This window comes from Patagioenas fasciata, chromosome 3, assembly GCF_037038585.1.
Source record: "Patagioenas fasciata isolate bPatFas1 chromosome 3, bPatFas1.hap1, whole genome shotgun sequence".
NCBI classification, from domain to species: domain Eukaryota; kingdom Metazoa; phylum Chordata; class Aves; order Columbiformes; family Columbidae; genus Patagioenas; species Patagioenas fasciata.
In genome coordinates, this window is record NC_092522.1 from 11,104,970 (window position 1) to 11,131,696 (window position 26,727).

Genomic DNA, 26,727 nt, shown 5'->3' on the forward strand with positions numbered 1-26,727 from the left:
GGCTCGTTACCAGCAATTATTGCAGGCTGGGGCCTGAGGGTTCTGCCCTATGTGCAATATGTGGTAGCTTTTTGGTAATGGGTAGTTTTAAGTAATACTCATCTGTGACCTGAGGGTTTTACTTTCTCTGTTCCAATGAGGTATGTGTGGAGCTCAGCTTTATGTCATTTCTCTTAGTTGTTGAGAGACAGCAGCAGAGCTCCATTTAAAAAGGAGTCTGACTTCTCAATGGACATGACATTGCAAATCACTGCCTTGGAAAAATGTCCTCTTCCCCAAATACAGTTAATCTGTTTCTGGCTTGCACTAATAATCTCCCAAGGCTGAGTCAATGTTTAAATACTTTGCACTGCAATAAACTTGCAGCTCTGTCATATTTTGTGCTTGAGCTGTGAAAACTTTTTCCAGTAACATATGTAATTTCCTAGACAGTTCATAGGAACTGGGGTTCTGAGAAGCCGAAAAACTGATATCAGTCTGAGAAGAGCTTGCATGTCACTTTCTCCTGGTGAGCAGGAATTGCCTTGTGGTGTGAGGTGCCATTCCCTTTGTGGAGCACATTGAGCAGAGGGTAGGTTTTCTGAGTGACAGTTTTGAAGGAAACAGCCTCTCCTTGGGTGAATGCACAATATATGGATTTGAATTTCCCACATTCTTCCTTCACTGTGGAGGAGAAATCAATTGTGAACATCCTGGTCCATTTAGCAGTTTTAGCCGTTCTTGCCTGAGGACAAAAACAAACAAACAAAATCACACACATACAAAAAGCCCTCAAATAGTTTGTGAAACAGAATTGTGACTGCCAATTTCTCCACTTTGAGAGAGGTCTGATCTAGGACATGTCTTCTGGTCTTTGCAGTTGTAGTGTAGATCGAGCTAAACCAGTCTCCTGTCTCCAATGCTGGTCAAAAGTGGACACTGAGAAAAGAATAAGAGACAAGATTCTACATATAGCAGTCTTTTCCTTGAGGCCTCTCTAAGCCTGAAAGCCTTTGTCTCCGGGACTTTCGGAACTGGAGGGAAGTTTCTGTGGATTTAGGTTACATGGGCTCAGGGAGAGACTAGAAATGCTCACAGAAGAGTCAGCTTTGGTCATCTCTCAGTGGCAAAGAGCAGACTAACGACTTCCAGAACTGGAGCCTGATGAATGGGTTAGCTTTGCAAAGCTCTGGGAAGCACAAGCTCAGGCAATGGAGGAATGATGGACCCTCTTCAGAAGCCCCCACTGAAAGGGCGAGAGGCAACAGGCTTACATTATGGCATTGAAAATTACAGCTGATAAAAAGGGGGAAAACATCATGGTGAGCATGGTTAAACGCTGCCCAGAGAGGCAATGGGAGATCCTTGGACACCTTGCCTGGACAAGACCCTGAACAAGGGTAGAGGCATCCAGGGGGAAGAGAAGTGACCTCCAGTCAGATGGATCCTGGGAAATAATATTTACAGTTATATCCAGGGATGTTTTTAAACAAAGGCTTACTTGATGTTGTGGCTTTTTTATTTTCATTTTAGGGTCGTGGTGTTGGAGAGCAGGCCGACAGATAACCCAACAGCCAACAGCAACTTATATATCCTGGCAGGGCATGAGAACAGTTACTGAGAAGAGCAGAGGGCAGGCAGCTCACCTGACCAGAGAACACTCCTGCTCCAGCAGCATGCACGGCTGGCTGAAATTGCACAAAAGCTGCAGTAACCCGACTTCAGTTACTTTATAATTTATTGTGGCATGAGAGGAAGATGAGAATTGTTTGTGGTATAGACACATAAGCATTATGATACCACGGAAGTGCTTAATTTACTGTTATGTAATCTTTGTACATATGCAGTATTTTTCAGTGAAACTTCTTGCTGAAGACCTACACTGACTTTCTGTAGATAGCGATCCTCCTGTGAAGTACAAGAGTCTTACCTGTACAGATGTAAAAGTCACTGAGGATGCAAAAAAGAAATCCGGGTACTATTTTAAGGACTTCTCATGTGTTTATTATAAAGTGGGATGCTAGCAACAAATATAGTACATTTAACTATGCTATTGTATTTTATTATATGTAATTTACTAATACAAGTAAATCTTAACTTTTAGAAATTGTAACCAAGGCTGTAATCGGATTACAATCTTGTTTTAATTTTGATGCAACACACTGGTGTTCATGTTTGCACAACGCATTGAGATGTGATGTATTTAGTCACAAAAGTAAGCTGTGACTTCGTGGTTATGACTTGGGCTTCGAAGTTCTCTTTTTTTTTTTTAGTTTACTTGGGTAGTTTTCATTGTGAAACAAACCAGTTAAACACCTGTATTTTTATATTTAATTAAAACTGTCCTTACAATTACTTCTCTATGCTTAAAACAATACCTTCTGGATGGGTGTCAGTCCCAGACTAGTGGTACCTGGCTGTAACACTCAATAGGTGTTTGAATTATTAGTGTATGCAGTAATAAAAATGAGTATTACTGTTCATGTTACTACATAGTTTCACATCACAATGAAAAGGAGCAACATTCCACGTTGTGGAAATGGCTCAGATACGTTGTCATTTGACTTTTTTTGGCCTTATAACCATTTTCACACTTTTATTGATTTTAGGATGTTAACACATGGCCAAAATAATTTAGTTACTACCTCATTCAAACAATACAATGGTTACTACACATCACAGGAGCTTAGTTTTGATCAGAAGTATTTTTGATTGCTGTTTTCCAATGGAGTATGTAAATGCCAAGTTTTAGCAAAATGCACACGTTTGACTCCTTTTTTGTATATGTTCTTTATATTTTATTGTGATAATATACACTAAAACCAAACTAAATTTAAAGTGATTTATGGCCTGCATTATTGTTGTGATTGGTAATGCTTTGAAATATGTTCTCTAATGTATATAATGTAAAATAAACTTTTTTAACATGTTGTTGTACAATTAGATTACCACCTGCACTAATTTTCCACGTAAGACTAAAATGGAACATACCGAGCTTTGACTTCTGCTATTAAATGTTTGTGCCAAACACAGAAGCTGGGCATTTCTGAATGAATGAATGAATGGTCAGACCACTGGAGTTCAACCCAGTTTAGGTGAGCACTTGAGGGCAGATGTTCTTACCCTTTTGGCCTTTAGGCAGTGGATATACGTATCTGAGATCAGCCCAGGTTCCAGCTTGTTTGATTTCTTCCCTCTGTCACCTACTTTTCTACCTCTGACTGCAAAACTGTTGTGTTTGGGGTTTTTTTGTTTGTTTTTGTGGGTGTTTTGGTTTGATGTTTTGTGTGGTTTTTTGTTCTGTTTTGTTCTTTTGGGGTGGGGGGGGGGGTGTTTGGGTTGGGTTTTGGTGGGTTTTTTTCTGCTTATGGGACACAAGCTCACTGCCTCCGCTGGCCCCATCTCTTCTGTTCCCTTACACTGAACCTCAGATCCGCCCTGTGGTGGTAACTCAACCCTGAGAAGTTGAGTTCTCAGAAAAAGGCGAAAACTTGTGTGTGTTTCACAGCATGTTCGTGTTGCCACCCAAGGGGAATTTCCATCCTGCCTCCCATGGACTATGCTTGAGGTGCAAAAGTAGCTAAATTGTAACCAAGTACAGTATAGCTGATGTGCTATAAACACGCTTTCTCCCATGGGGTTTCTGCAATAGCTGTGTCTTGGTGTTTGGGGCTGTTGCTGAATTACAGGCAACAGGAGCTATGGGATTATTGGGTTTTATTGTGGTTGAGCGTTTTTGGTACAAGAATGCATGCTGGGATGCAGCTAGAAGAGCTAAAAATAAAGAGGACAGGGTAACGGCATGTGGAAAAAGAGGGGCATTGTGCTAGGGAAGGCTTGTCTCAAATCTGTCTGTATAACCAGGACAGCTTTGCTTTCCACGTCTTGCTCCCTAGCTTGAAAGATGAGAAGGAAGTGAAGGATTCCTGCTTGTTGAGGAATTGTCCTGTTGCAGGATTTGGGGTCTGTGCTATGAAACGGCCTCTCCCCCACGTGGAGTTGCTGAGCTCCTTGGCTGGTAGCTGCCCTCAGCTGAGCCCAGGAGCTTGGATGTCTGGTAGAGCAAAAAGGTCTCTTTTGCCAGACCTGCAGTCGCCATAAACTGAAAGTTTCCTTGAGCCATGCTTGGTGGGAGCTTCCACCACCCCCATCCTGATGTAAGATGGTGATCGGTGTGTGGCTCACTGACAGGAGTCACAGACACCATGAGGTTAGAGCAAGACGTTTGCCTACAGCTTGTTGATGCAGTTTCTCTAACAACCTGTGTAGTGTCCCTTTTTCTCTCTCCTCCGAGCTAGAGGTCCTTGCTGCTAAGAGGCAGAAGCGTGTCATGATGGGGCATCCACCAACCTGCCAGCAAAGTATGGTTGGTGCAGGGGATGAGCTTGGGTCTCAGTTCACACTGAGGTTTCTTAGAGAAAAAAGAAGCCTGGGTTTTTGGGTCCACTGCAGAAGTGCTTCTGGAAGCTGGGAGGATGGGAATGACCACTGCTCTTATCTTGTTCTTGCACATTTCTCCATACAGTGCTGCCTGCCCCTGTCAGAAACAGGATCTGGTGACCTGAGAAAGGCAGGGTTCAGGTTCAAGTTCTGCAGCCCTTGACTGAAACCAAGAGCTGTGCAAGGTGAAGCACATGTTGCTGGCTGCCCATTCTTGTAGCTTTGTCACTGGGACCTTGCGATGGGGCTGGAGGAACCCAGCAATGCTGTGAGCAGTGATGGGGATGGATGTGTCCCCCAGGTGGGGGGGGTTTCTTATGCTCCATGGGGTTCAGCTTTACCAAGAGCACTACTGGTTTTTGAAGGAATCTACAGGAAAAGGTGGGTAAAAAACCTGGTAAAACTAGTGAACATGGCAAAACCACTCCAGGTAGATCTAAAATATGGGTTACAGGGAGTCATTTTCCAGGCCTGTGTCATCTGTTGATGGGTGCAGAAGGAGGTGGGGGAATGCATCTGGTGACATGAACCTCAGTGGGCTGTCAGATCCTCATTGTGGACAGCAATGCTGGGTTTGCTGTCTGCTCAGTGTCATCCTCCACAACACAGCTGCATCACTGTTGCTGGAGGTCATCTTCTCTCCTTGGGCAGCATCTCATTGGGTGCAGATTTTCCCTTTAGAGCTAATTTAAGTTCAACACATTCAAGTTCCCTTTGCATCACTCTGATAGGCAGCTCCTGCTAGCAGTGTCTTGCAGGCTGAATGGAGGACTACCACACCAGCTCCTGGCAGTCCCTCCTGGTGGTGCCTCCTCACATTCTACATTGCAGCCGCTGGGGGTAAAAGGTTGCTGTCACTTGTTGTAAGCCCCTGTTGCTTGGCCAGCCCTCGGAACAGTATGGCAAAGGGCTGCCGTGACCCTCTACCTCATCCTCCTCTCCCTCCTCCAGCAGCACTCAGGGGTCTCAAGTGTTCCTGTGCCACCCACAGACATTGTACACCCCTGTAAACCCACCACTACACTGGCTGTGGCCTTTGGTTTCTACTCCTTCTGACAGCAATGGCAGCAAGTCTCATCTTCACTTGTTGACATCAAGGCAGGTCATCCTGCTGCCTGCCACCCTGCACCTCCCCATGCCACTGAGCTGCTTCTATCTCCTCATGACTCAACTCGTCTGTCACTCCACCCCTACTAAAGCAGCCCCCAGTTTTCAACTCTGTGCTCTTCCCTGCAAAAGCTTGCACCGTAACAAGCACCCAGGTTGCTGCAGTCCTTCCTCCAGGTCCTCAGACACTCTCAGCTTGGAGATGTGCAGTTGCAGATGTGGTCACCACCGGCACCTGTGTCTGACTACACTTCCCCTGCCTGTGCTCACCATCATGGATGGGGCACAAAGCCTGGGCTGGGAAGTTTTGGGTGGACAGCGTCTCTCAGGTGTGCTCTGCCCTTCAGTGGACTCGGGACTTTTCTCACTGTGCTATACGAGCTGGTTTATTTCCCACAAGCAGTGAAGCAACAGCTCCTCAGACAGCACTGGAGATAGTTCTGTCTTGTTCAGTTGCTTTCCAAGCAAAACCACACCCTCCCATATGGCAAAAGTGAGTGTGATCAGGTAGAGGCCAGTGAGGAGCTCACTGCCCTGTCAGCAGCAGTAAACCCAGGATGACTCCAGGCATGGGGCACTGAAAGAGCACTGAAGGCCAGCAGAGGAAGGCCATCAGCTCAGGCTCAGACTGTCCAGTGGCCTTACCCGAAGTTTGAACTGGCTGAACACAGTGCCTGCAATCTCACATTACCCAACACTGTTTTGTTTGAAGGAAAGAGATGCTGCAGAGCCCCAGCACCTTCACCTCCAAATGGAGGCGCTGCAAAGCAGAGCACAGCACTGGTGCAGTTTTACACCCAGTGTTGAACATGCTTGAGAGCAGCTGAAGATTTAAACTTCAACAGACTGATTTTTCCATCATAAGGCAGCATGTGCAACAGCTCCACAGTCTACGAGAGGCTGTGATGGTGTCCCTGAACACACAGGCAGGCTGCTAGACCAAGCAAATACCTCTGAGACGTGAATATTCCTGCCTTTCATCCTTGTTCCAGTACTCTCAAAGCAGAAATCTGACTTCTTCAGACAGCAGTTCTGTCTGGAAGAAAAATATCTGAGGCAGAGCTGCAGGGTTAAGACAGCTTTTTCTGAGAGGCTCCATCCATTACCTGCTAAAGTATCGCTCAGTGTCTCAAGAACATCTTCTGTCCTCAGAGCACTTCATAAACACTAATTAAGTGAATCTCTCAACATGAATACCATTTCAAACAAGTGTCTGCATGACCAGTCCTTGAGATGGAGAGAGACTCAGCAGTCTCTGGCCAAGTAATCTGCACAGGTACTTCGCTCTCCTCCCAGATGGTAAACTGGTCCTATAACTTCCTTCCAGTGGCCAGTGAAGGCTTTCACACATCTATCTCCCTCCCTGTACTCCTCAACAGCAGCTCAGTATTTCCCTTTCTAGCCCTTGGGCTCTTCCTCACCCCTTGCCTTGCAAAGCAGAGCACAAAGATCGGCTTTTCATCTCCAGCATCGTTCTCCTCCCTCTATCCTGCCAGGCCCTGGAGACCACCATGGACTTCGTCCTGTTCAAAGTTGTGGGCTTTATTTGCATTGTGTTTTTTTTTTTTTTCTGGCCTTTTCCAATAATCAAGCTTCCTTTCACGCTTGAGGCTGCTCTTGTGCTGCTTGAATGGGGTGTTTATTTATAATCTCTGATCTTGGTCCCCATGTGAGATGATGGTGTCTTTCAAACCGGGAGTGACAGCTCTCCAGGAAACAGCAACACCACCCTGTGCCTCCAGCTCCCAGCAGACAGTTGTCACAGGCAGACAACATCTCTGTGCCCCAGGCCACCCTGGCTAGTGCGAAGCTGCCAGCGGGATCAGTCGCTGAGCACAGCCCTGGGGCATCGTCCACAGAGGCACCAGCTGGGAGAGGGGCTGTGGGGCTGCGCCTGCCCCTGAAACGGAGAAATAAACTTAAGAGCAGAGTCAATTACACTGTTAAGTGGCATTCTTTATTTTATCAGTGCTGGGGATTGTCCTCCCTAAGTGCTCCCAAGACTGGACACTCTTGTGTTGCTTATATTCACATAGTTACCACATATGAGTTACAATTTTTGAAAATTTTGACATACATCGATACTGAAAAATAACTGATAATGTTAGTTATAATTATTTAGTTTTTTACTTGCAATGCATCTATTACTTAGTTAAAACTAAGCACTGTGCTTCTAAACAATGTATCACTTGATCTTCTGCCTCCCTCTTGTCATGCAGAAGGGTCTAAAACTTGGAAAATATCCCCTCATTTTGCAGGTGGTCCGAAAGCATTTGTCATGTCAATGGGTTAATGATGGGTACGTCCTCTGTAACTCAGTCACAATATACATTAATCTAGCAGCTTCTCTTCACGCCAGCACAGCTCCTCGGGGTCTGCTGTGGACCCAAAGCCCCTCTGCTCCCCACGCCTCCGCAGGGCTGTGCGGGGCCACCGCCCCTCCGCTGCCGGTCCCTCCCGGGCGCGCGGGGCCCGCGGTCTGGCGCGTGCGGCGCGCGCGTGCCAAGGGCGCGCAGCCCGGCCCGCACTCCGCAGGGCGGCTCAGCGGCTGTCGCGAACGGCGCGGCACCTCCCACCGGCAGGGGGCGCGGGGGCGGTGCGTCCTCGTGACGCCCCTTCCGGCGGAGTGGGCGGGGGCGGAAGGCCTCTAGCAGACGCCGGCGCAGGCGCAGCCGGCACGGCACGGAGCGGCGCGGGGCGGGGCGGGAGCCGCTGAGCCGCGCGTGCGCCGCGGCCGCCAGCTGTGCGCGCGAGGGCCGGCGCCGGGGAGAGCGGGGAGGTGGTGGCGCTCGCGCTCCGGGCGTCCGACCCCGCCCCTCGCGGCCCGCGCGCCGCACCGCGTGACCCCGCTCTTGCCGCCCCCTCCCGCCGCCCACCGCCGCCCCTCGGGGCGACCACCGAGCGCCGGGGGCGGGGAATGCGGCAGCCGCCGCCTTCTCCCGCCGCTGCGGGCCTGCCGCCGGCGGCGGCGGGGGACCGCCGGGCCTCCTGCTGAGGGGCGCCCAGCGCTCCCGCGGCGGCCTCCTCGCGGCGTCCGGCCCTGCCCGGCCCGCCCCGCCCGCCTCCCCGAGCGGGCCGGGCTCGGCGGCACCATGCAGGCGCAGCCGCTTCTCTACGAGTTTTTCAGCGAGGAGAACGCGCCCAAGTGGCGGGGGCTGCTGGTGCCCGCCCTCAAGAAGGTGAGGGGGAGCGGGGTCCGCCACCCCGGCGGGCGAGGGCCGCGGGGGCTCGGCCCGGGGCCCGGCGCGGCGGTCCGGCCTCGGCGCGGGATGGGCCTCGGCCCAGCCGAGGCAGCGGGGCGGCCGACGCTCCCCGCGCTCCGGAAGCCGCTGTAGGCCTCGCTGGGGATCGGTCGCTGCCATGCTGCCTGCCGGGTGCTTGCCTCGGTGGGTGCCGCGGAGGGGAGGCCCGACGGCCCTGCGCAGCGCTCGGAGCCGCACTGGAGCGATGCTCTGACAGGCGGAGCGGGGTGGATAAAAGCTGGTTAATGGACGGGCAGGTCCTGGCCCCCCCTTCGACGAGAAGGAAGCAAGTGGTGCTGCTGTGGTTTTCTGCTGGGCTGCCTTAGTGCCCAGCATTGACACGGCTCGGGGGGGATCGTTATGAGGACCTTCTGAGAGAGTTTTGGTTAAGTAGTGTTTCGGCTTAATGACTTTTAGTTAGGCCTCTTTTAGCTTAAGTGCCTTTCTGCTTGGAAAGGCTTCGTTAGGACAAACCAGCAAGTATTACTCCCTTATAATGGTGAAGCTTGTGCCTGTGGTGTGAAAAGAACTTATTTGCAAGAGAGAAAAAAATGGTGAGGGCTTCTCTTCAACTTCTGCAGCCAGAGCCCAGAAAGTAGAAGGCTTAAGAAACAAGAGGTTTCTGACACCGTTGCTCGAACTGGCTTCAAATTGCAGAACTTGATGCTGGTACACAGCAACGCTTCATGAGTCCATCTAGTTACAATGATTAACTGCAACTTTTGTGTAAAAAAAACTTGCTCCTGGGGCTAGTTGAACTATTGCGTTCTCCACTATGGATTTTAAGTGTCAAGTGTTGCAGTTGTACTGGTTCAGTGTTCTTCTTGATTTCCTCTTGCAATGTATTGCTTCGCTTTCCTGGGTGTGCTCCTTGAGGCCTCCAACACTGTGCTGTTTCATCCAGTCCTTGGAAATCTTCTTGCTTGTTTCATCCGTGCTGTTAATGTCTTATCCCTGATCAGTAGTCACCTCTTTGAAACTTCTGCACTAACTGTACAACTTACTGCTTCTTGTGGTGCTTGGAAGCACTTGGACGACCATCTGACTGGAACCTGCTTGGAAACTAGATCTACCCAAGATCTCAGCCAGGGAGAACCCATTCCTTTGGAGCATGGTTTATTCCATGATGTAGCAGAGGCTTGTCAAATTCTGAGTGAGGCTCAGTGCTAACTGCTGGAGGACGTAGAGTGAGGATTCAAGGCAAGTGTGAGCTAAAACTTTGGAATTACTCGCTACATCTGAAGAGCAAGATTTCTCCCCAATGGAGAAGCTATTTGTGGAGTCATCCTGCATTAGAGATGCTTACTGAAGGAGTTGGCTAAGTTCCTTGGGGGGAAAAAGGAATTTTGGAGTCTGAAGTCAACAGAGAAAACCGACGATGACAAGCTACCCAGGATGACAAACTGGCCCTGCAAGGTATAGTTGTCTTGGTTTTATTGTGCTGTGCTGTATTTCTTACTGTGGGTAGAGGGGTGGCAGGAGTGAGGTGTAGCTAGTTCTGAAGGCTTCACACTCAAACTTGCAACTGTCTGGCAGGTGTTAAGTCTCTCAAGCTCAGTTCTTCATGAAATCACCACATTTTTCTTCTCCCAGGCTATTGCCTCCTGTGCTCCAGAAGCATAGTCTTCTGCTGCTTACTATTGCTGTCCCTGTAAAGGTGGAAGTGAAAAATCCATCCATATTGTCATCTGCTTTACTGAACAACCAAATGCTTGAGCTACAGGAAAACTAAATAGCAGATGAAAATATTAAATTATTATCTTAATGGCTTTTTCATGTACGGAGAAACCAAACTGGGTGTTTCACTAACTTACACAGGTACAGGTAGTGTTGGCTAGGGTATTTAGCCCTGATAAAGTTCCCCTAAAGTAATGAACCTGTCATAGGTGGGAGATAAACCCATGAACATTGCAGTGTACCGGCTTTGACAATCGTCTGTCCTTGTTCACAAGGCAGATGTGCTACTGCAGCTTTGCAGTCAGTGGGTTTGAGACACCCACCCCTCGCTCTGTTCTCCAAGGACTTGAGCTGTACCTGCAGGCCAGCATGTGGAACTAGTAGAGATTTGGCAGCATAGTGAGACTAGTGCCTTGTGGCTTTGTCTGCTGAATTGCTAGAGCATCTTATCTCAGTAGGAGTCAGATTATTTGAAGCTCATGTATGTCCTGTTGTTACTAGAGAACCTGTCCTTCATTTTCCCCCATTAGCTGACCAGATGCTGACACTCATTCTCAGGTAGTGACAGCAAGCTGCTTTCTGAACTCCACTTTGAAACCAGGTAGATGCACAAACAGGACTGTAGTGATTTCCTGCATAGCTGTAAATGAGACTTAATAGTTCAGGAAGAACTATGTTGAATTAATATATCTGACGAGGACAGTGGTATTTAATATTGTTAAAGCATATATACCAGGATGGAGTAATCGCAGCTATTGGGGAAAGCTCCCACATGTGGACTGAATAATTAAAATGCTGTTGCCCTTTTGTAACTGTGAGTTGGCTTGTAATGCAGAGCTCAAACTACAGCCTTAGAATCACTTTCTTAAAAAATGCCTGTTGTTCAATCATCGTAAATAGCTTTTTTTTCCCCAATGAGTTATTTTCTTTCAGTTTTTTGTTGTTTTTTAATCAAGCAACGAACCAAGAATATGTAGTAAGAATAAATCTATTCCTACATCAACAGAGTCTTAGGAGAGCATGCCTTGTATTTCATTAGACGTGAACCTTAACAATGGAACTGTATTTGCATTGAACAGCTGCATTTGCAAAAAGCAGCTCTTATACCATTCAGATCATAATGTAATCTCTTTTCTTCCGATTCTCTTTCAGATGCTGTCAAGATAGACTCCAGTGCACTCAATTAGGAAGAGGATAATGTGTGCTGAGATGCTTCTCTGCCTGGTTACTGTTATTTTGAAGCAGCAAAAGAGGAATGTTGCAAAGATCGTTGGTTGCTGTTGAAAGGCAGTAATTGTGATGATGAGGTACAAGAAAAGGAAGTAAGAATAACAGCTGGTGTCTGAAATTGTAGTTGCAGAGATGGACAGAAGTTTTGATGCTGGGGCTGAAAATGAAGGATTCAAGACACATGAACACCAGAGCTCTTGGGTGGCTGGAGATGGAGATACGTGGCTTTTAATGCACCTTGAAAAACAGTCTCAGAAAGGACACTTGCAAAGTGACGCCTCTTCCAACATTGGTGTTCCTTCACTAGTGAATTTATACGCTTTGTTCTTGTCATGACCTTTTGGATAGTTTTTCCTAAACATCTTGCTTGTGTAACTCTTGCTTATGCAGTCAGAATTTCTCTGCATGCCTATGACTTTCTTCTTCCCTGATATGTTGTTTTTTACAGTAGAAAGTGTGTCATTCTTACTGATTGATACCTTAAGCGATTCAATGATTAAGAAAAATGAAAGAACTTTCTTACCTATGTATATTCCTCTGTTTCCATACTACAAGTTGTTGTGAATCAGTTGAGCAATTAACAAGGGGTGATGTTGAAATCTGTTGTGATCAAAATGATTGGACTGATGTGGCTTGACAGTTGAGGGGGATTTGCTTCCTGAGTTAAAGAAAGTGTTCCAGACATCGTGCTTCCAGGTACTCCATGTGTCATATAGTCAGTCTTCTGTACCTCTCAGAGAGCAAAAGAGACAGGAAAAGCTGCTTCAGTGACTTACAGAGTGCCCAGGAAGCTGTGGCTGACAAAGATACTTCTACCTGACTTTTAATTACCTAGTTCTTCAAATTGATGGCAGTCGAGTTACCGCTTGCTACTCAGAATGGCACTACTTATTCTTGACATTGCTTCACTGCAGATGTAGAACATCCTGAGCTGATCGCTTGGGTTCTCTATCCTTCTGATGACTGTGGAGGATGAAGTTAAGGTCCTTCTGTGGTTCAAAACTTTACTGTAAGTTTTTTCATTTTCTCACTGGTAGAGTGTAGTACCACTCCCTTGATACATCAAGGGACATGTTAGCAAAAACCTGAGTCTTGTGGCCTTGGTGAATTGTTGCTGAAGTATGGATCCAAGACATCTGTGTTGGGTTTAATTTACTGGATTTTTAATTGATCAAGACAACAAAACATGGGCAGGGTTGCCACATATCAGCAGAGATGTGCAAGAATAAAAGAAAAAAGCTTTTTATGGAGTAGTTGCACTATGAGAACACTCATATATATATATAAGCTGTACATAATTTTTTTTCATCTTGAAGTGTTTTAGTGATAAGCAGTTGCCTGTCAGTAGTTTGATAGTTATTGAAGGAAGATTAACGAAAGATATGTTGAGTAAAAATAAGCGTTATAACACTAGTGAAGACTTTCAAAGTTACTGAAGTGAAGAAAATTCTTCACTGCCCCACCGAGAAGAACCTGCTCTGTTGTCAAGTCATTTCTACTAGTAATCTGTTGAATAAACCGCGAAGCTTTAGAGAATTTTAGATTTAGACAAGGCTTAGAAAAACGCTTCTAATCAGTGACATTTCACCCTCTCTTGTTAGCGCTTTGGAAAACAGCTTGACCTGTTGTCTTATTTCAACTTCTTCCATTTTATTATCAGAGTGCTGTGGTAAATATGACGGGATTTTTCCTTTAGACACTTTCTTACAGGCACTTCAGCTGCCACCAAGGAAGACTGGCAGCATGGCGGTACCAGTACTCAGCAGTGAAGCACAGTTGTTCTTTAGCAGGTTTGGGTTCATACTGTGACTTTTTGCCAGAATACCAGTAAGTGCGTAGTCTTGCCCACATGTGAAAAAAATTATCTCTAACCAACAGTAGATGCTTTGTTTTTATTTCAGTTTATTTTGTAGCTTTAGAATGATTTCCTTCTGTTACGCGCTTTTCTGAAGCTGCTGAAGCTTTTGCTGCTCCTGATGGGACTTAGTTCAGTATTGTTCTCTCTGCAGCCTTTCACACATAGGCTTTTTCTGGTGTGTTCTTTATTTAGAGAACTGCGAACCTGGTTGCATTGATTGTTAATGATGATTTTAGAGCACTATGCTGGTGGTTTTTTGTAATATGCTTTAAGAAGTCCTTGAGAGGTTTTTCTTTGTTGTAAGTTGGAATTTTTCAACTTGACAACAGAAATTAGGCTTTTCCTCATGGCTGTTTGAGGAAAAGGTAACTAAAAACTCATGCTGAGAAAGTGTGGCTTAGTGTCAGTCATACTGTGAAATTCGCTGTATGAGTTTTCTTATCTCTTTCTAGTGCAGAATATGCTGCTGTCAGTCTAGACTCTGTTTTGGGTCACCTTGTGACCAGCCTGGACCCGTAGGAAACCAAGCCTCGGTGTAAGCTGGAGCTGTTCATTATAATATAATATATAATTATATATTAAATTATATTATAATTTATTGTGTAGAGTTTGAAAGGAATGGCTTGAGAAAGCTTTATGTGAAATAAGTCGCTAGGATTTATGAAGTAAGATCAGATGTATTTATCTTGGTATTATTCATTAAGCACTTTTTAAAAATTGGTTTCATTGACATTTTCTGGTCATTTAGATTTATGGTGGTTGCCTAAGTTTTAAGCTATTTCTATTTCTGATAAAAATTCCTTGCTCTTGTGAAGAAAAAAAAAAAAGAAAAAAAAAGCCAAGTGGTCATATCATAGCATTTTTCTGAAGTGCTATGAATTTTCTTGAGCAGACACTGCTTGTCTCTGCTTGTATTCTTAAACAGAGCATGAAAAACTGTTTAAGAAATGCTGGCTCTGCTTATCTTCAAATAAAGAGAATCTTGGTTGTTTCTATTCTGGGAATTAAAAAAGATTGAATAATCAAAAAAGTCGTGAAATGAGTTGAGTGAAAACAGAGCCATGGAGGCAGGAATTTGTAGCTTATGTAGATTGTATTTGCCCGTTAGAATTTGCTGGGGTATTTTGAAGAATCGAAGATTTACTGAAAGAGCGGCTTAAGATCTTTTCACAAATTTCCCTTATCTTAGGATGGACATTTTTTTTGTGTGTAGGAGGGAAGGGATGGGTTCTGTCATTATAAATGAGAGGTTAAATGTTTAGATAAGAATCTTATCTAAACATCGCTGCACTTCAGAAGTTGTTAAGTCTGTTTTTATCATGGATATTTCTAACATAGGACTGTGAAGAATCTGGTGGGATTAAAGCCATACTCCTCCTTTTCATGGGTGATAAGGCAGGGTGGCCCAGTTTTTTTTAACTTAAAATCTGAGCTGACTTTATGAGAAATATGGAAACCCCCTAGTAACTTTTTTGAAACTGGTCATGTGACAGTGTACGCTAACAGCCGTTCTCATTTCTTGTCTTCTCTTACTAAGTCTTGCATCTTACCCAGTCTTGTGTCAAGATAATGGACTGCCTGGGACTTGCTTTGAGTACCCTAAAATAACACTGTTTCATTCTCCATCCGAGCTTTTAGGTACTATAGTAATACAGATAATAAAATTACACATTTCTATGATAATTGTACGCCAAGCTATCCTGTAGTTTTCCTTGTTAAGTCTAGTTGTTTTCTTTTGCTTGTATGTCTTTGAACCGTAATTGATACTTGTTGAGGTTTTGATTGCGGGGTGACAGTAAAACCATGGCAGATGTATTGTTAACCACCACCCCCCCTTCCCACTAAGGACAGGCGATTGGGAGGAAAAGAAGGACAGAGAAGAGAGTTGGGAAAATTAAAAATGTTTTACTAATGCTATTAATAAGAATAGAGAAAATAATACAAAATATACAAAACCAATCTTGAAAGTCTCAGCAACTGCAGAGCCGGCACCCGGGGTCCTGGATTGGACTCTGAAGCCAGCCGGAGCTGGATTCAGTCTGTCACTAGGCCTCAATTTGCAGGGATGACTGGCAAGGTCCTCTCCTAATGTCAGCCATAAGGAAAAGGGATGAGATCCTCGTGATCTCCCACTTTTATATGAAGTATTCACATGAATGGGATGTTATACTCAGTTGGTCAGTTTCTTGGTCACCTGTTTCTCGTTGCCCCTCTCAGGAGAGGTGCATCCATACTTATCAATAAGTTTGCATTCCATTGCTGTGTTTACCAAAACATGTATCTGGTTCTCCAGGAAAATGCAGCCAATATGAAGGCTTTAGCTGACAGGCAAATTCACTAAAAGAGAAACTTGTTTTTAACAAAACCAGGACAGTACTAAATCTCACTTAAGTAGCAATGAAGCTTGTTTACTACCAACCTAATATATATAAACTACACTGTCAAGCCAATAGTACCTCATGATGTTTTCCTCTGCTGAGGTGGATATTCCACTAAAGTAGAGCTTAATAGTGCCAGAAGATGATGGCCTTGGAGAAGAATGATGTAATTGCTGCCCAGACATAAATGCTTAGGAGCAATGTTTGGAACTTTATCTCCTGAACTAGGAGGTTATCGTTGTTGACTCTGCTTTGGCTGGCTATGGATAATGTTTCAGGTCATGGCCTGATGTGGTATTTTTGTGTGTTTGTTTTTTCTTACTCCTATAGATTCTGTGTTACAGACCAGAAAAGTTGTGTTAAGGCTGTTTCAGTCTGCAGTCTGTTTTCTAAGTGAAGAACAAAATAGAGCTGCTCTTCATCACTGTGATTTATCATGCTCTGTATTTTTTACCATTGGATTGACTTATTTGTTTAACACTTCTGGAAATACAAAGTGCTAGAGCATAATGTAGGGAGAATGAAGTACGTATTTGTTCAGTTTGGCTTCCTGACAGCTCAGATCAGCTCTGATCTTCAAGAGAATATTTCTGCAAGTCTGTAATTTCTGGTGTTAAGATGTTCCAAGCTTGTACAGTATTTCAGCTGTTAGTGCTTGAATTGTAAATAATGGTTGGGACTTCTGGGCATGCTGTTACTCAGGTACATCCACAAACACACTTCTGTAGCTGTGCACAGTCAAGTTCTTAGGAAAAATGAAACTGTTGGCATAATCAAAATAGTAGCGTTAGCTAGTCAAATGTAGAGAAGTTCTAATTTTTGCTGGAGTGCTTTTAAGTTAAAAAAGCAATAACTTCTGCACTTGCTGCATAAGGGTAGGCAATCTGCAAGAAACTAAACACATGTTCTAGCATATTTAAATCTGAACAGCATTTAAATGAGCACCATTTATGCCCAGACCTTAAGTTTTCGAACCCTGTACCTTAGCAGGCGAGTTGATTTCTATTTAAGGCTGTCGTGCGTTTGAACTTCATAACATTTAATTCTCGCTATAAATGTGAAGAGGAATGAAATTAAATAATTATGGCACTGTTATTTGAATGTAGACATAGGTTTTAATGTTTGGATGACACAGATTGTTGGGTTTTGGTTTAAAGTGGTTCAGCTCTTGTGTTGGTGACAGAGAAAACTGGAGGCATTTTGAGTTGTGTGCAGTGGAATGGTAAAATGATGAAATTGGGACTTGAAAGATATATTGCAAAAGTTTACAGTCATCTTGCTCTGGCATAGTATTTGCCATGGGTGTAGGACTGAGATTAAACTGCCTGTCTCTTTAAGCTCTGAAGCACCTGAAATTTGCATATCTGAAATTTAAACTGGTTAAAACTGTGCTGTTTTGTGAACTACAGGTGTGCAAAGAAAAGCTATACTAGAGGCTTGTTTCAGAAGTTAAATGACTGTCTGCAAAAATAATGGGAGGAGCAAGGAGGATCGTGCCTCAGTGGATTCACACCAGTGAGAATTTACAGACATATAACATACAAGTATAGGGACCAAACTCTAAAAACCTCTGAACTGCCACTTAGTGCCGGGACAACGTTGTAACCTTTTTTGAAGTGGTTTTTATTCCAGAGACTGACATATTTTTTAAAACAGCATGGAAACAAACTTCTAAACCAATTTTATCTTAGTGACAGCTAACTAAGAATGGGTTAAATAATTTGAAGGCTACATACTGCTGAAGTCATTGCTGTTTCTTTAGTGCTGCCTCTGTGAAAAATGGTCTGTATTTAATTATTATAGATTGAGTGATCAACAATGAGTTGTAAAAGGGAGAAAACCCCATGTCTAAAAAGCCTTGTACAAACAATGATCGAAGAGCTAGGGGAGAAAGATAAACATATGCAGGGTTTTTAGACTGTTTTCCTAATTGCATTGCTAAGCACAGTTATTAATTAGCTGTTTTCTTGACATTAAATGTCACAGTGATTTGAGTATCTTTAACATTCGAGATTAATGTTTCTATCAGGTATAGATGAGTGTTTCACTCACGTTCATCTGGTGTGCCGTAACAGAACTGTGTTTTTGGGTTGGATTTTTCTGAGCTGTTTGACTCGTTCTTTTATCATGTTGGGTTTTTTGTTGTTGTTGGGGTTTTTTTTGCAAGTAAAGCATGTGGTTTAGGGAAGAGCAAAACTCAAAGCTTGAATTCTTCTGTTTCCTATAGGTTCAGGTGCAAGTCCATCCTAAACTTTCCTCTACTGAAGATGCGTTACAGTATGTGGAGGAGTTAATTCTCCAGTTGTTAAATATGTTGTGTCAAGCCCAACCAAGAAGTTTTCTGGATGTAGAGGTATAGAGAATAGTTATTATAAATCTGTAATAATTTGAACTGTTATATGAAAAGTTTAATATATTAATCATTTCATTATGTAAAAAGGAAAGCAATAATTAATATGTCTTTATGTAGCAGAACCTTCTGCATAAAGCCTGCTGAGTTATCTAATAGCTGATTTTCCTATCAATTGATTTTCTTGTTCAATGTGCAGTAAAACTACCTCTGAACTGTTGTAGTGTATAACAGATGGTGACTGTAACTTGTGTATGTAAAGCTGACTAGTTCCTTTCAGAAGACCTTTTTTCCCCACTGATATTTCATGCAAACCGTAGCTGCTTAGTCTGAGGCTCTTGTGCTGCTTCCTCAGCATAGTGATTTAGGCTGATACATCCCCTGTCCTCCCAGGAGTTTGAACAAAAATAGTTCAGTCATTTTCTCAGACTGAGTTGAGGAAACACCTCTTTCCTCTATATAGAAACCTCTTCTCTTACAATTGCCTTGTCAAAGATCTGCAACATCTACTCAGAAAAGCAGCTTGATGTTTGAGAAGAGGGCTTGATCAGAGTTTCTCCATCTGAGAAACAAATTAGCTAAGCTTCTAAGCCCATGAATATCTTAGTAATCCTTTCGTGCTTAACTGTGATTTGAAGACTTTGGTGCCAAGTCACAGACGTGGTGTGCAGTGTGCCTGTTGTTTTCCAGTATTCAGGACTGCCTGTGCTGGGTTAGGTAACAAAACAGGTGCAACTTCCTCATGTTCTGAAGAAAGTGGACTAATGGGGAAAAAAAACAAACAACAAAACAATGAAGCCAACAAACAACACACACCAAACAAAAAAACATACACAAAAACCCCAAAGCAAAACCCCTTAAAGAAAAAAAGAAAGCTGTCTCTGAGCTCAGGATTTGTGAGTTTCATCCTTCCTCTTCTCTTTTGAACACTGTTGACAACTCTGATAGTGTTCCAGTGTCCTCTTTAGTGACTGCCCGGTTTTGCAACGGCATTCTGGTCTGGCAACTCAAGAGACAGGAGGTTTGTAGAAGGTTGTTTGATGCTGTGTTTTAAACAGTGCTAACAAAAAACTTGACATGCAGCATTGCTTTATGAGTCTTACAGCTGTGGAGTCAGGATGAGAAGTGCAAGAATTTGAGATGATACAAGCAACCTCAGTTTACCCCATTTGTGTTTATGCATAATGACGCTCTCTTGAATTATGTGGTCATATGCATTTATTTTTTTTCCCAGGACATCTCTGTTGTTCAGTCAGCAGGCTGGACTATGTTAGGGAAGTGAATTGGTATTAGATAGTGAGGGAGGTTTGGTTTGGGTGGTTCGGTTTTTGTTTGTTTGGTTTCTTGTTTGTTTTGGTTTGGGTTGTTGTTGTTTTTGTTTGGTTGGTTTTGTTCTTTGTGCTTTTTTTGTAGGACCTCTGCTTTATAGAATCATATTCTGTCCCATTTTTTTGTCAGAAGGTTTTTATTTAGGTACCTTGTCCTGTACCAGGTCTTTGTAAGTTGTCATTAATGTCATCTTCCTCATTTTGCGATTGCTCAAATGGGGCTCATATTTACGTAAGTGAGCACTTGCAACCAAAACAGTCAGTGGGAACTATGATCTGAAAAAATGTGAAGTTATGTGAAAAATTAAGATTTCTTGCATCTGTGAACACCAAGACTACCGAAAATGGTGAAGCTTTCAAACTCCCATAGACCTGTGTGTGAGTTCCAGCAGGAGGGTTGTTCAGTGCATGGGAGAATGTACATGTCTTCAAGCACCCTGACTGTTGGAATGAGTGAATAAACTGGGGCATAGATGGTCCAGCTATAGACTCTTTCACTGTTTTAAAACACATGGGTGCTGTTTGACATTCTCACTAGTTGTATGTATACAGTCTGGGCCATATGCTGATCAGTAAAGGTGGAACAGAAGACTCAATCTCATTCAGTGACCATTCTGTACAGGAAGTAAAGTGCAAGGATAAAATGTAGTCATGTGTTTAAATGCTGAATTACCAGGCATGTGCACAAGGGGATCAAATTGTGCCTGCAATGACAACTTAATTCTGGCTTTTCTCAAATTTTGAGCACTAGATTGTTCTGTGATAATGATATTCTCATACAGCCCTATGAACGTAGTGAGCAGCATGTACCAAAATGATAAAATGTACGCATGTTGTACAAGCTTTTATAGTTGAAGTACTGAAGTTAGCTAACATTCTTTTGTTCAATAATGACAAGTGATTTGATAACCTAGCAGTATTGCTAAGCTCATTCAGATTGTGCATTTACCCTTTAGTCTTTTTTATTTTTAAGGATCGTGTTCAAAAAAGTTTTCCCCACCCTATTGATAAGTGGGCAATAGCTGATGCTCAGTCTGCTATTGAGAAGAGAAAACGAAGAAATCCATTATCTCTCCCAGTAGAAAAAATCCATCCCTTATTAAAGGTAAGCAGTGATGTAATCTTGCTTTTAGAATGCAATTAGAAGTTGACACCTGTTTTTGGTATTATGTCTGTATGCTACCCAAAATGTAAACAAAAAAGAATATCTATGTTTGTTACCTAGTTTGAAGTGTTCCAGTTTAGTTAATTGCACATATTTCTTTTTCACTTAGAAAACTGTTTATTCTCTGATGGATAAACAAAGCCAAGAACTCATTTGCTATTAATTTGTTTGTTCTTGTTTCATTTTGCATAACTAAGAAAATGCTCTTGAAACTTCTTGAGATAGCCCTAAATGTTTAGTGAGAGGTTTTGGGGATGGTTGTTGGCTGTTGTCGCTTCCACAGTTAATAGAGCAGCATTTGCAATGACACTGTGTCTTCTCTAGGCCTACAAACTATTGCGTGTCTGTTATTAAAATATACTGTGGGTATGTGGTCAATGTTTATTGAGCAGGGTCTTAAACCTTCTGGTTTTAGTTGTAACCTGTGGTCTGTGTTTCATAGACTGAGTAACAGGTGAATGCTTATTTTTGTTTCTTTTCAGGAAGTTCTAGGCTACAAAATTGACCACCAAGTGTCTGTTTACATAGTGGCAGTATTAGAATACATTTCTGCAGACATCTTAAAATTGGTTGGGAATTACGTGCGGAATATAAGACATTATGAGATTACAAAACAAGATATTAAAGTGGCAATGTGTGCCGATAAGGTAAGTTTAACTCTTGTTTCTCATGTCAATGGAAGTTTTAGTTAAGTTTTGAGAGGACAATGTCTGTTGCTTATTAAATACATGGAGTGTTGAACCTTTGAAAGAAGAAATTGCTGCCATAAAATATGGTTCCAATAATAGAGTAAAACTACCAAAAAGCTAATTAAGCTTACAGAGCTGTTGCTTGTGCTTATTAGTAATCAAGTCTCTCTTCTTTTTGATATCACTTGTCTAATCTCAGCAAAGTGTGAATACTTTAAAATTTGTGGAGCAGCATTAACTTGAGAATTCAACATTCCTGAGCTGTAACAGTGGAACCTCATGTTGTAGCTTTAAAAGAGAAGGCTGAAATTGCAATTGCTTCAGTGTTCTCTCAAAATAAATACAACTGTATTGCATGTAAAAAGTAGTGTTTTGATGGTCCTGCATTAGCATCTCAGCCTAATTCTTCTAGCAGTCCGTATTTTTATCTGCAGGTAGTCTTTCTTGTAGCTTCAGAAGATTAATTAGGTTCAGACAGAAACCGCCTCTTCCCAACAGGGACAGAGCAAGGTCCTGTCTGTCTTGCAGGTTCCTTTGCACTCTAGCTTCTGTGGCTACTTCAGTAGCGTCTCCATTGTTTAGAAAACAAAGCTTGAAATTAATCCTTCAAGGGATGAGATTTAAAAATCTTGAATCTTGCTGAAGTCTAGGAATTTTCAGATTTATCACCTCTTTTCAGTATTTGTCTCAGTCTATGTTAATATCTTCAGTTAGGATCATCTCTGTGTTTCAGTGAATGCCTCTGTATCATTCCTGCTTTTTTTTTAATCCTACTTTCTTGTGTGGTCTTGAAGAGTCAAACACTTCTCAGTCAGAACAGTAGTCTTGGTCACTCTTGCTTTTGGGCATATCTGTCTAGGTTATTAGGGCAGGGTTTGGAGGTGTATGTTTGAATATTTGTCATAGAATAGTATCAGGAACAAGTGCTGTTGCTGCATACTTCTATCCTGGGAAAGGTGGTGAGCAGAAAAGCCATGAGGAAGTTGATTTAGGAACTTCCATTAGATTACATTGGAGGAACTCTCTGTGTACACTGAAGGAGCTTTGCAAAGACTCTGAAGAAGGCCTGTTGGTTTACAGCCTCAGCAGAACAAGCCATTGAAAAGTGCTCCTAAGCTGGTTTCTTTCCAGTTGCATCGAAAAACTTCATAGGATATTATGTTCCTACCCATAACATGTGTTCTGCTTGTTTTTATCTTTTGAAACAAAACAACCAGAAGAGTTTCTTGGCCCTGTGTGCCATTTTTTTGTCTAGCACTTTCACATTTGCTTTTGTACCATCCAGCTCTCTGGAAAACTTTGCCTTGTTTGCAGAAACCAAACTCCATTAAAATGCAAGCTGGTTTTCTTCTGTCTGCTCATGCTTCTGACTGCTCTAAATTCAATATCTGGGGTATAGTTACTTTGTTTCTGTGTATTTGATAGTAGTGATAAACACACCTCCTGAGTACAGCCTGGAATCCTCTAGCTCAGGCATGTGCTAGAACTGTGTCCGTGAAGCAGTTAGAAATGTTGAGGCCTCCTTGAATACCTGCATTTATTCCATGTAATTTCCTACAGTAATGACCCTATATAATGTCCTGTTCCCCAGAATTAGTTGGGATTCTTCTTATAACCTGAGTTCCATGCACATTCGCTGCCTTTAAAGGATTAATCACCTTCTTAGAGATTCAGAAGTCAGTCGTAATGCAAAATGTCCATTGTTCTGCTTTTTGAGGGGCTTAAGACCAGGCTGTGTTGCAGGGACATTTGACTCACTAGGAGAAAGAACGTGCTGCGTGCCCATCTCTCTCCTAACCAGACCTGTATATTTTCAAATATAGTGTTAGAACAAGACCTTTGTGAAGAACTACTGCTCTGTGTAGGTGTGTGTGTTCCATTATTCAAGCCTGATGAACCTACTAGACCATCTAGGGCAACAAAGGTGATTAAGGGAGTGAAGCATCTTCCTTATAAAAAAGGCTGAGGGAGCTGGGTCTCTTTAGTTTGGAGAAAAGAGACTAAGAGGGGACCTTGTTAATGTCTATAAGTATATAAGAGGTGAGTGCCATGAGGATGGAGCCAGGCTCTTCTCGGTGGCAAACAATGATAGGACAAGGGGTAATGGGATCAAGCTGGAACACAAGAGGTTCCACTTAAATTTGAGAAGAAACTTCTTCTCAGTGAGGGTGACAGAGCACTGGACCAGGCTGCCCAGGGAGGTTGTGGAGTCTCCTTCCCTGGAGACATTCAAAACCTACCTGGATGTCTTCCTGTGTAACCTCATTTGGGTGTTCCTGCTCTGGCAGAGGGATTGGACTGGATGGTCTTCTGAGGTCCCTTCCAATCCCAAACATACTGTGATACTGTGATCTCTCGAGCTTACAGATCCCCAGGTATTCTCTTGCAGAATAGTTCATTTGTCTAGTATCATTAGTCAACAGCTTGGTTAACTGACATGTCTTCTGGAGAAGTGCCTGTAACATACTTTAAAGAAAGAAGACTTGTGCTGTAAATACCAGAGTAAATGTCATCTTGTTTATGGCTCATTCAAAAGTTTAATTCTTGATCTCCAGTTTTATAACTACTTTGAAAAACACCTTTTCATTCTGTTTTCTGCCATTTAAAAAAACTCTAGTTCACATTTAATGTGTTAGCCTTCCTGCCTGTGGTTCTCCGAGGAATATTTTACAACTTTGATCCTGTGGTCTTTCACTGATTGACAGCAGTCATGTCAGTCTCTGCAGTAACAGGTGTAGGTTGCCATGGCTTCACCTCCAGCTGTTTGGAAGAGAGGCTGGCAAGCAGCGCTTAAGTTCTCATTTATTTTGAAGTTCACGTGTATTGTTTGATACATGCGTGACTTCCTGGAAGGGGTGTAGCTCTGGGCAGCAGGTGTGTTTATAAATACAGTCCCATCTATCTGAGGACAAAGTCATCTTGTATCTTGAGCTACATCTTATCCCAGTTTGTTGTTAAGATTTGCTGCATCATTGTAGATTGTTTGTAGACCCTCTTTAGTTTTTGTTTCTGCTAAAGTTAGTTCAAATTAGGATGCCTTTTACTAATTTTCAGTCAACTTATTTAGTTTGCCTTTAAGATGTTCTTTGAGTATCGTGGAAACAATCCAAAATGTGATTTCTGTTCACAACTTGCTAAGTCATTGTAATGACTCCTGGCTCAGATACCATGTTTGGAAGAAGTGTTGAGTGATCAGCTTCTCTTGAAGTTTGAATTATGAATTGCTGGTGTTGCTAAGCCTTGCCTGGGTATGAATTGGAACCTCTGATTGTCTGTCATAGTTTTGTGACTACCACCTTTCCCAAAGCTGATGCCCTTCCTCAAGGGTCTGTTTTAACAGGAGAGCTTGGGAGTTATTAATGACAGAAACCAGGCTGTGCAGAGTGTGTGGGCAGGCCAGTATTCATTGCAGGTAGATTATAGGTTTCTGAGCATGATCATGTGTGACTTCCTGTTAAAGCTAAAACTGAAAAGCCAAAGCGCACATGCTTTTCAACTTCAGATAATATAATGGCTTCAGAAACTTAGATTATGTACGGCTAATTCAGAGTGATAGAATACAGCTAAATGGTAAATGTGTCTTGTCTACTCCATAGGCCTCCTAAGATTGTAATTGATTTTAGAACCATGTTCTTGGAGATATGCCTGGATTTTGGCCTAAATGACTGGGAATTCTTCAGATATTGCCACTGCAAATAATGACTTGCAATGACTGTTACTTTTGTAATGCTCAGCCAGATGATAATATGTAAATCTTACTGCTGATCAGTCTGATTTCATGGGAATAATAGATTTCCTTTACTGGTAACTTACTGGAAGGTCTTGAAAAGAAGTTGTTCTCACTTTGTGGATTTCCTCTCCTTTACTACCTAGGTATTAATGGATATGTTCAATCAAGATGTAGAAGATTTAAGTGCACTAACTTTATCTGATGAGGAACCCTCCACCTCAGGGGAGCAAACCTATTATGACCTAGTAAAGTCATTTATGGCAGAGGTTCGACAATATATAAGGGAACTAAATCTCATTATCAGAGTTTTTAGAGAGCCGTATGCCTCCAACTCCAAACTGTTTTCATCTCATGTAAGTATTATATAAACCACAAACAAAAAAATCCGCTACTGGAATATCCGAAAATCTAGATGAACACTTCTAGACTTTAACTGTTATCCAGTTTAATGTATCACTAGTAGAGGAAGCATTTGTGGGGAAGTACTGGTTTTGTAGAACTGTGGAAGAAGCCACCAAATTCACTATATTGAATTGCTGACCTGTAATTTAAGATTTGTCACTTCTCTTTACTATAACTGAGTAATTGTAATTTTTTATATATTTATGCATATATGTAGTAATTATTTTAAAAATGAAGTGTGATCTTGTATAAATTATACAGGAACTATGTAATAAGATATATTACAGAATCTTGTTCTACTTAAGGAAGTGCTTGACTTTAGTATTGTAACAGAGTAGCTTTGCACATAGCATTCTTCCTCTTAGAAATTGTGTCAAATTCTGTGTTGATTTTTTTTTTTTCTGGTTCTGTTGCTATTTGCAGGATGTGGAAAATATATTTAGTCGTATATCGGACATTCATGAACTTAGTGTGAAGTTACTGGGTCATATAGAAGACACTGTTGAAATGACAGATGAAGGTAGTCCTCATCCGCTCGTAGGCAGCTGTTTTGAAGACATGGCGGAGGTAAGAGAATACTTGAGGGTTCTTTTCCTGTTCATATGTATTTTAATGATGCACTTGCACTTAGATGCACTTGCACCATTCTTTTCTAGCTGCCTTTGCTTAGGCTGAGATCTCTTCTTTCAGCTCCACCATGATGAATAGACTGTCCATTTTTGGTAGTATTTTTACCTTTTTAGTCTGTAAACCGCAGTTTTTGTAAGGCTGTTTAAACTTCAGAGAGCACAGGAGAAAAAAAAATAAAAGCACAAAACAACAACAAAACACCTGTGACTAGACTTTGACAGAAATGGAGGTATTCTGTAACTCAGCTGTAGATCAGGATTCCTATGGAAAGACAAAGTGGAACAAGGACTTCTTTGCCAAGAGGCTTGCTAAGCTGGTGAGGAAGGCTTTTGAACTAGGCTCGTTAGTGGAAGGAGACCAAAGCTTGCAGACTGAAGAACTGAGAGAAGGACATGCATAGCAGAAAGCATGACAACAAAGGCTCTTGCACCATCTTCCTGAGAAGGTGGGGTGACCAAAGGCTCGTTGGAAGTGTCTGTTTCCCCTGTTCTGGACTGTATGAACGAATATAGGCACGCAGGA

The 26,727-nt window shown here is 42.7% G+C and overlaps 2 protein-coding genes across 19 annotated transcripts in view; both read left to right on the forward strand.

Annotated features, from left to right (window-relative positions):
• Positions 1–3,014, forward strand: part of MAP4K3 (mitogen-activated protein kinase kinase kinase kinase 3) — a 91,418-nt gene extending 88,404 nt beyond the window's left edge. For all 14 annotated transcript variants that reach the window (XM_065835002.2, XM_065835003.2, XM_065835004.2 and 11 more), the window contains one exon: positions 1,513–3,014. In XM_065835002.2, coding sequence (XP_065691074.2) covers positions 1,513–1,600 — 88 coding nt within the window. In that variant the 3' untranslated portion in view covers positions 1,601–3,014. The remainder of the gene's footprint in view (positions 1–1,512) is intronic.
• A 5,269-nt stretch (positions 3,015–8,283) lies between these two features.
• Positions 8,284–26,727, forward strand: part of SOS1 (SOS Ras/Rac guanine nucleotide exchange factor 1) — a 50,817-nt gene continuing 32,373 nt past the window's right edge. The window contains exons 1-7 of one of the 5 annotated variants that reach the window (XM_071805781.1): positions 8,807–10,184; positions 11,598–12,684; positions 18,139–18,264; positions 20,563–20,694; positions 21,237–21,401; positions 25,317–25,526; positions 25,999–26,142. In XM_071805781.1, the coding sequence (XP_071661882.1) occupies positions 18,223–18,264; positions 20,563–20,694; positions 21,237–21,401; positions 25,317–25,526; positions 25,999–26,142 (693 nt within the window). In that variant the 5' untranslated portion in view covers positions 8,807–10,184; positions 11,598–12,684; positions 18,139–18,222. Of the gene's footprint in view, positions 8,706–8,806; positions 10,185–11,597; positions 12,685–14,413; positions 15,172–18,138; positions 18,265–20,562; positions 20,695–21,236; positions 21,402–25,316; positions 25,527–25,998; positions 26,143–26,727 lie in introns of those variants that run through there. The other 4 variants (XM_071805782.1, XM_071805779.1, XM_065833868.2 and 1 more) reach the window with 4 other exon arrangements.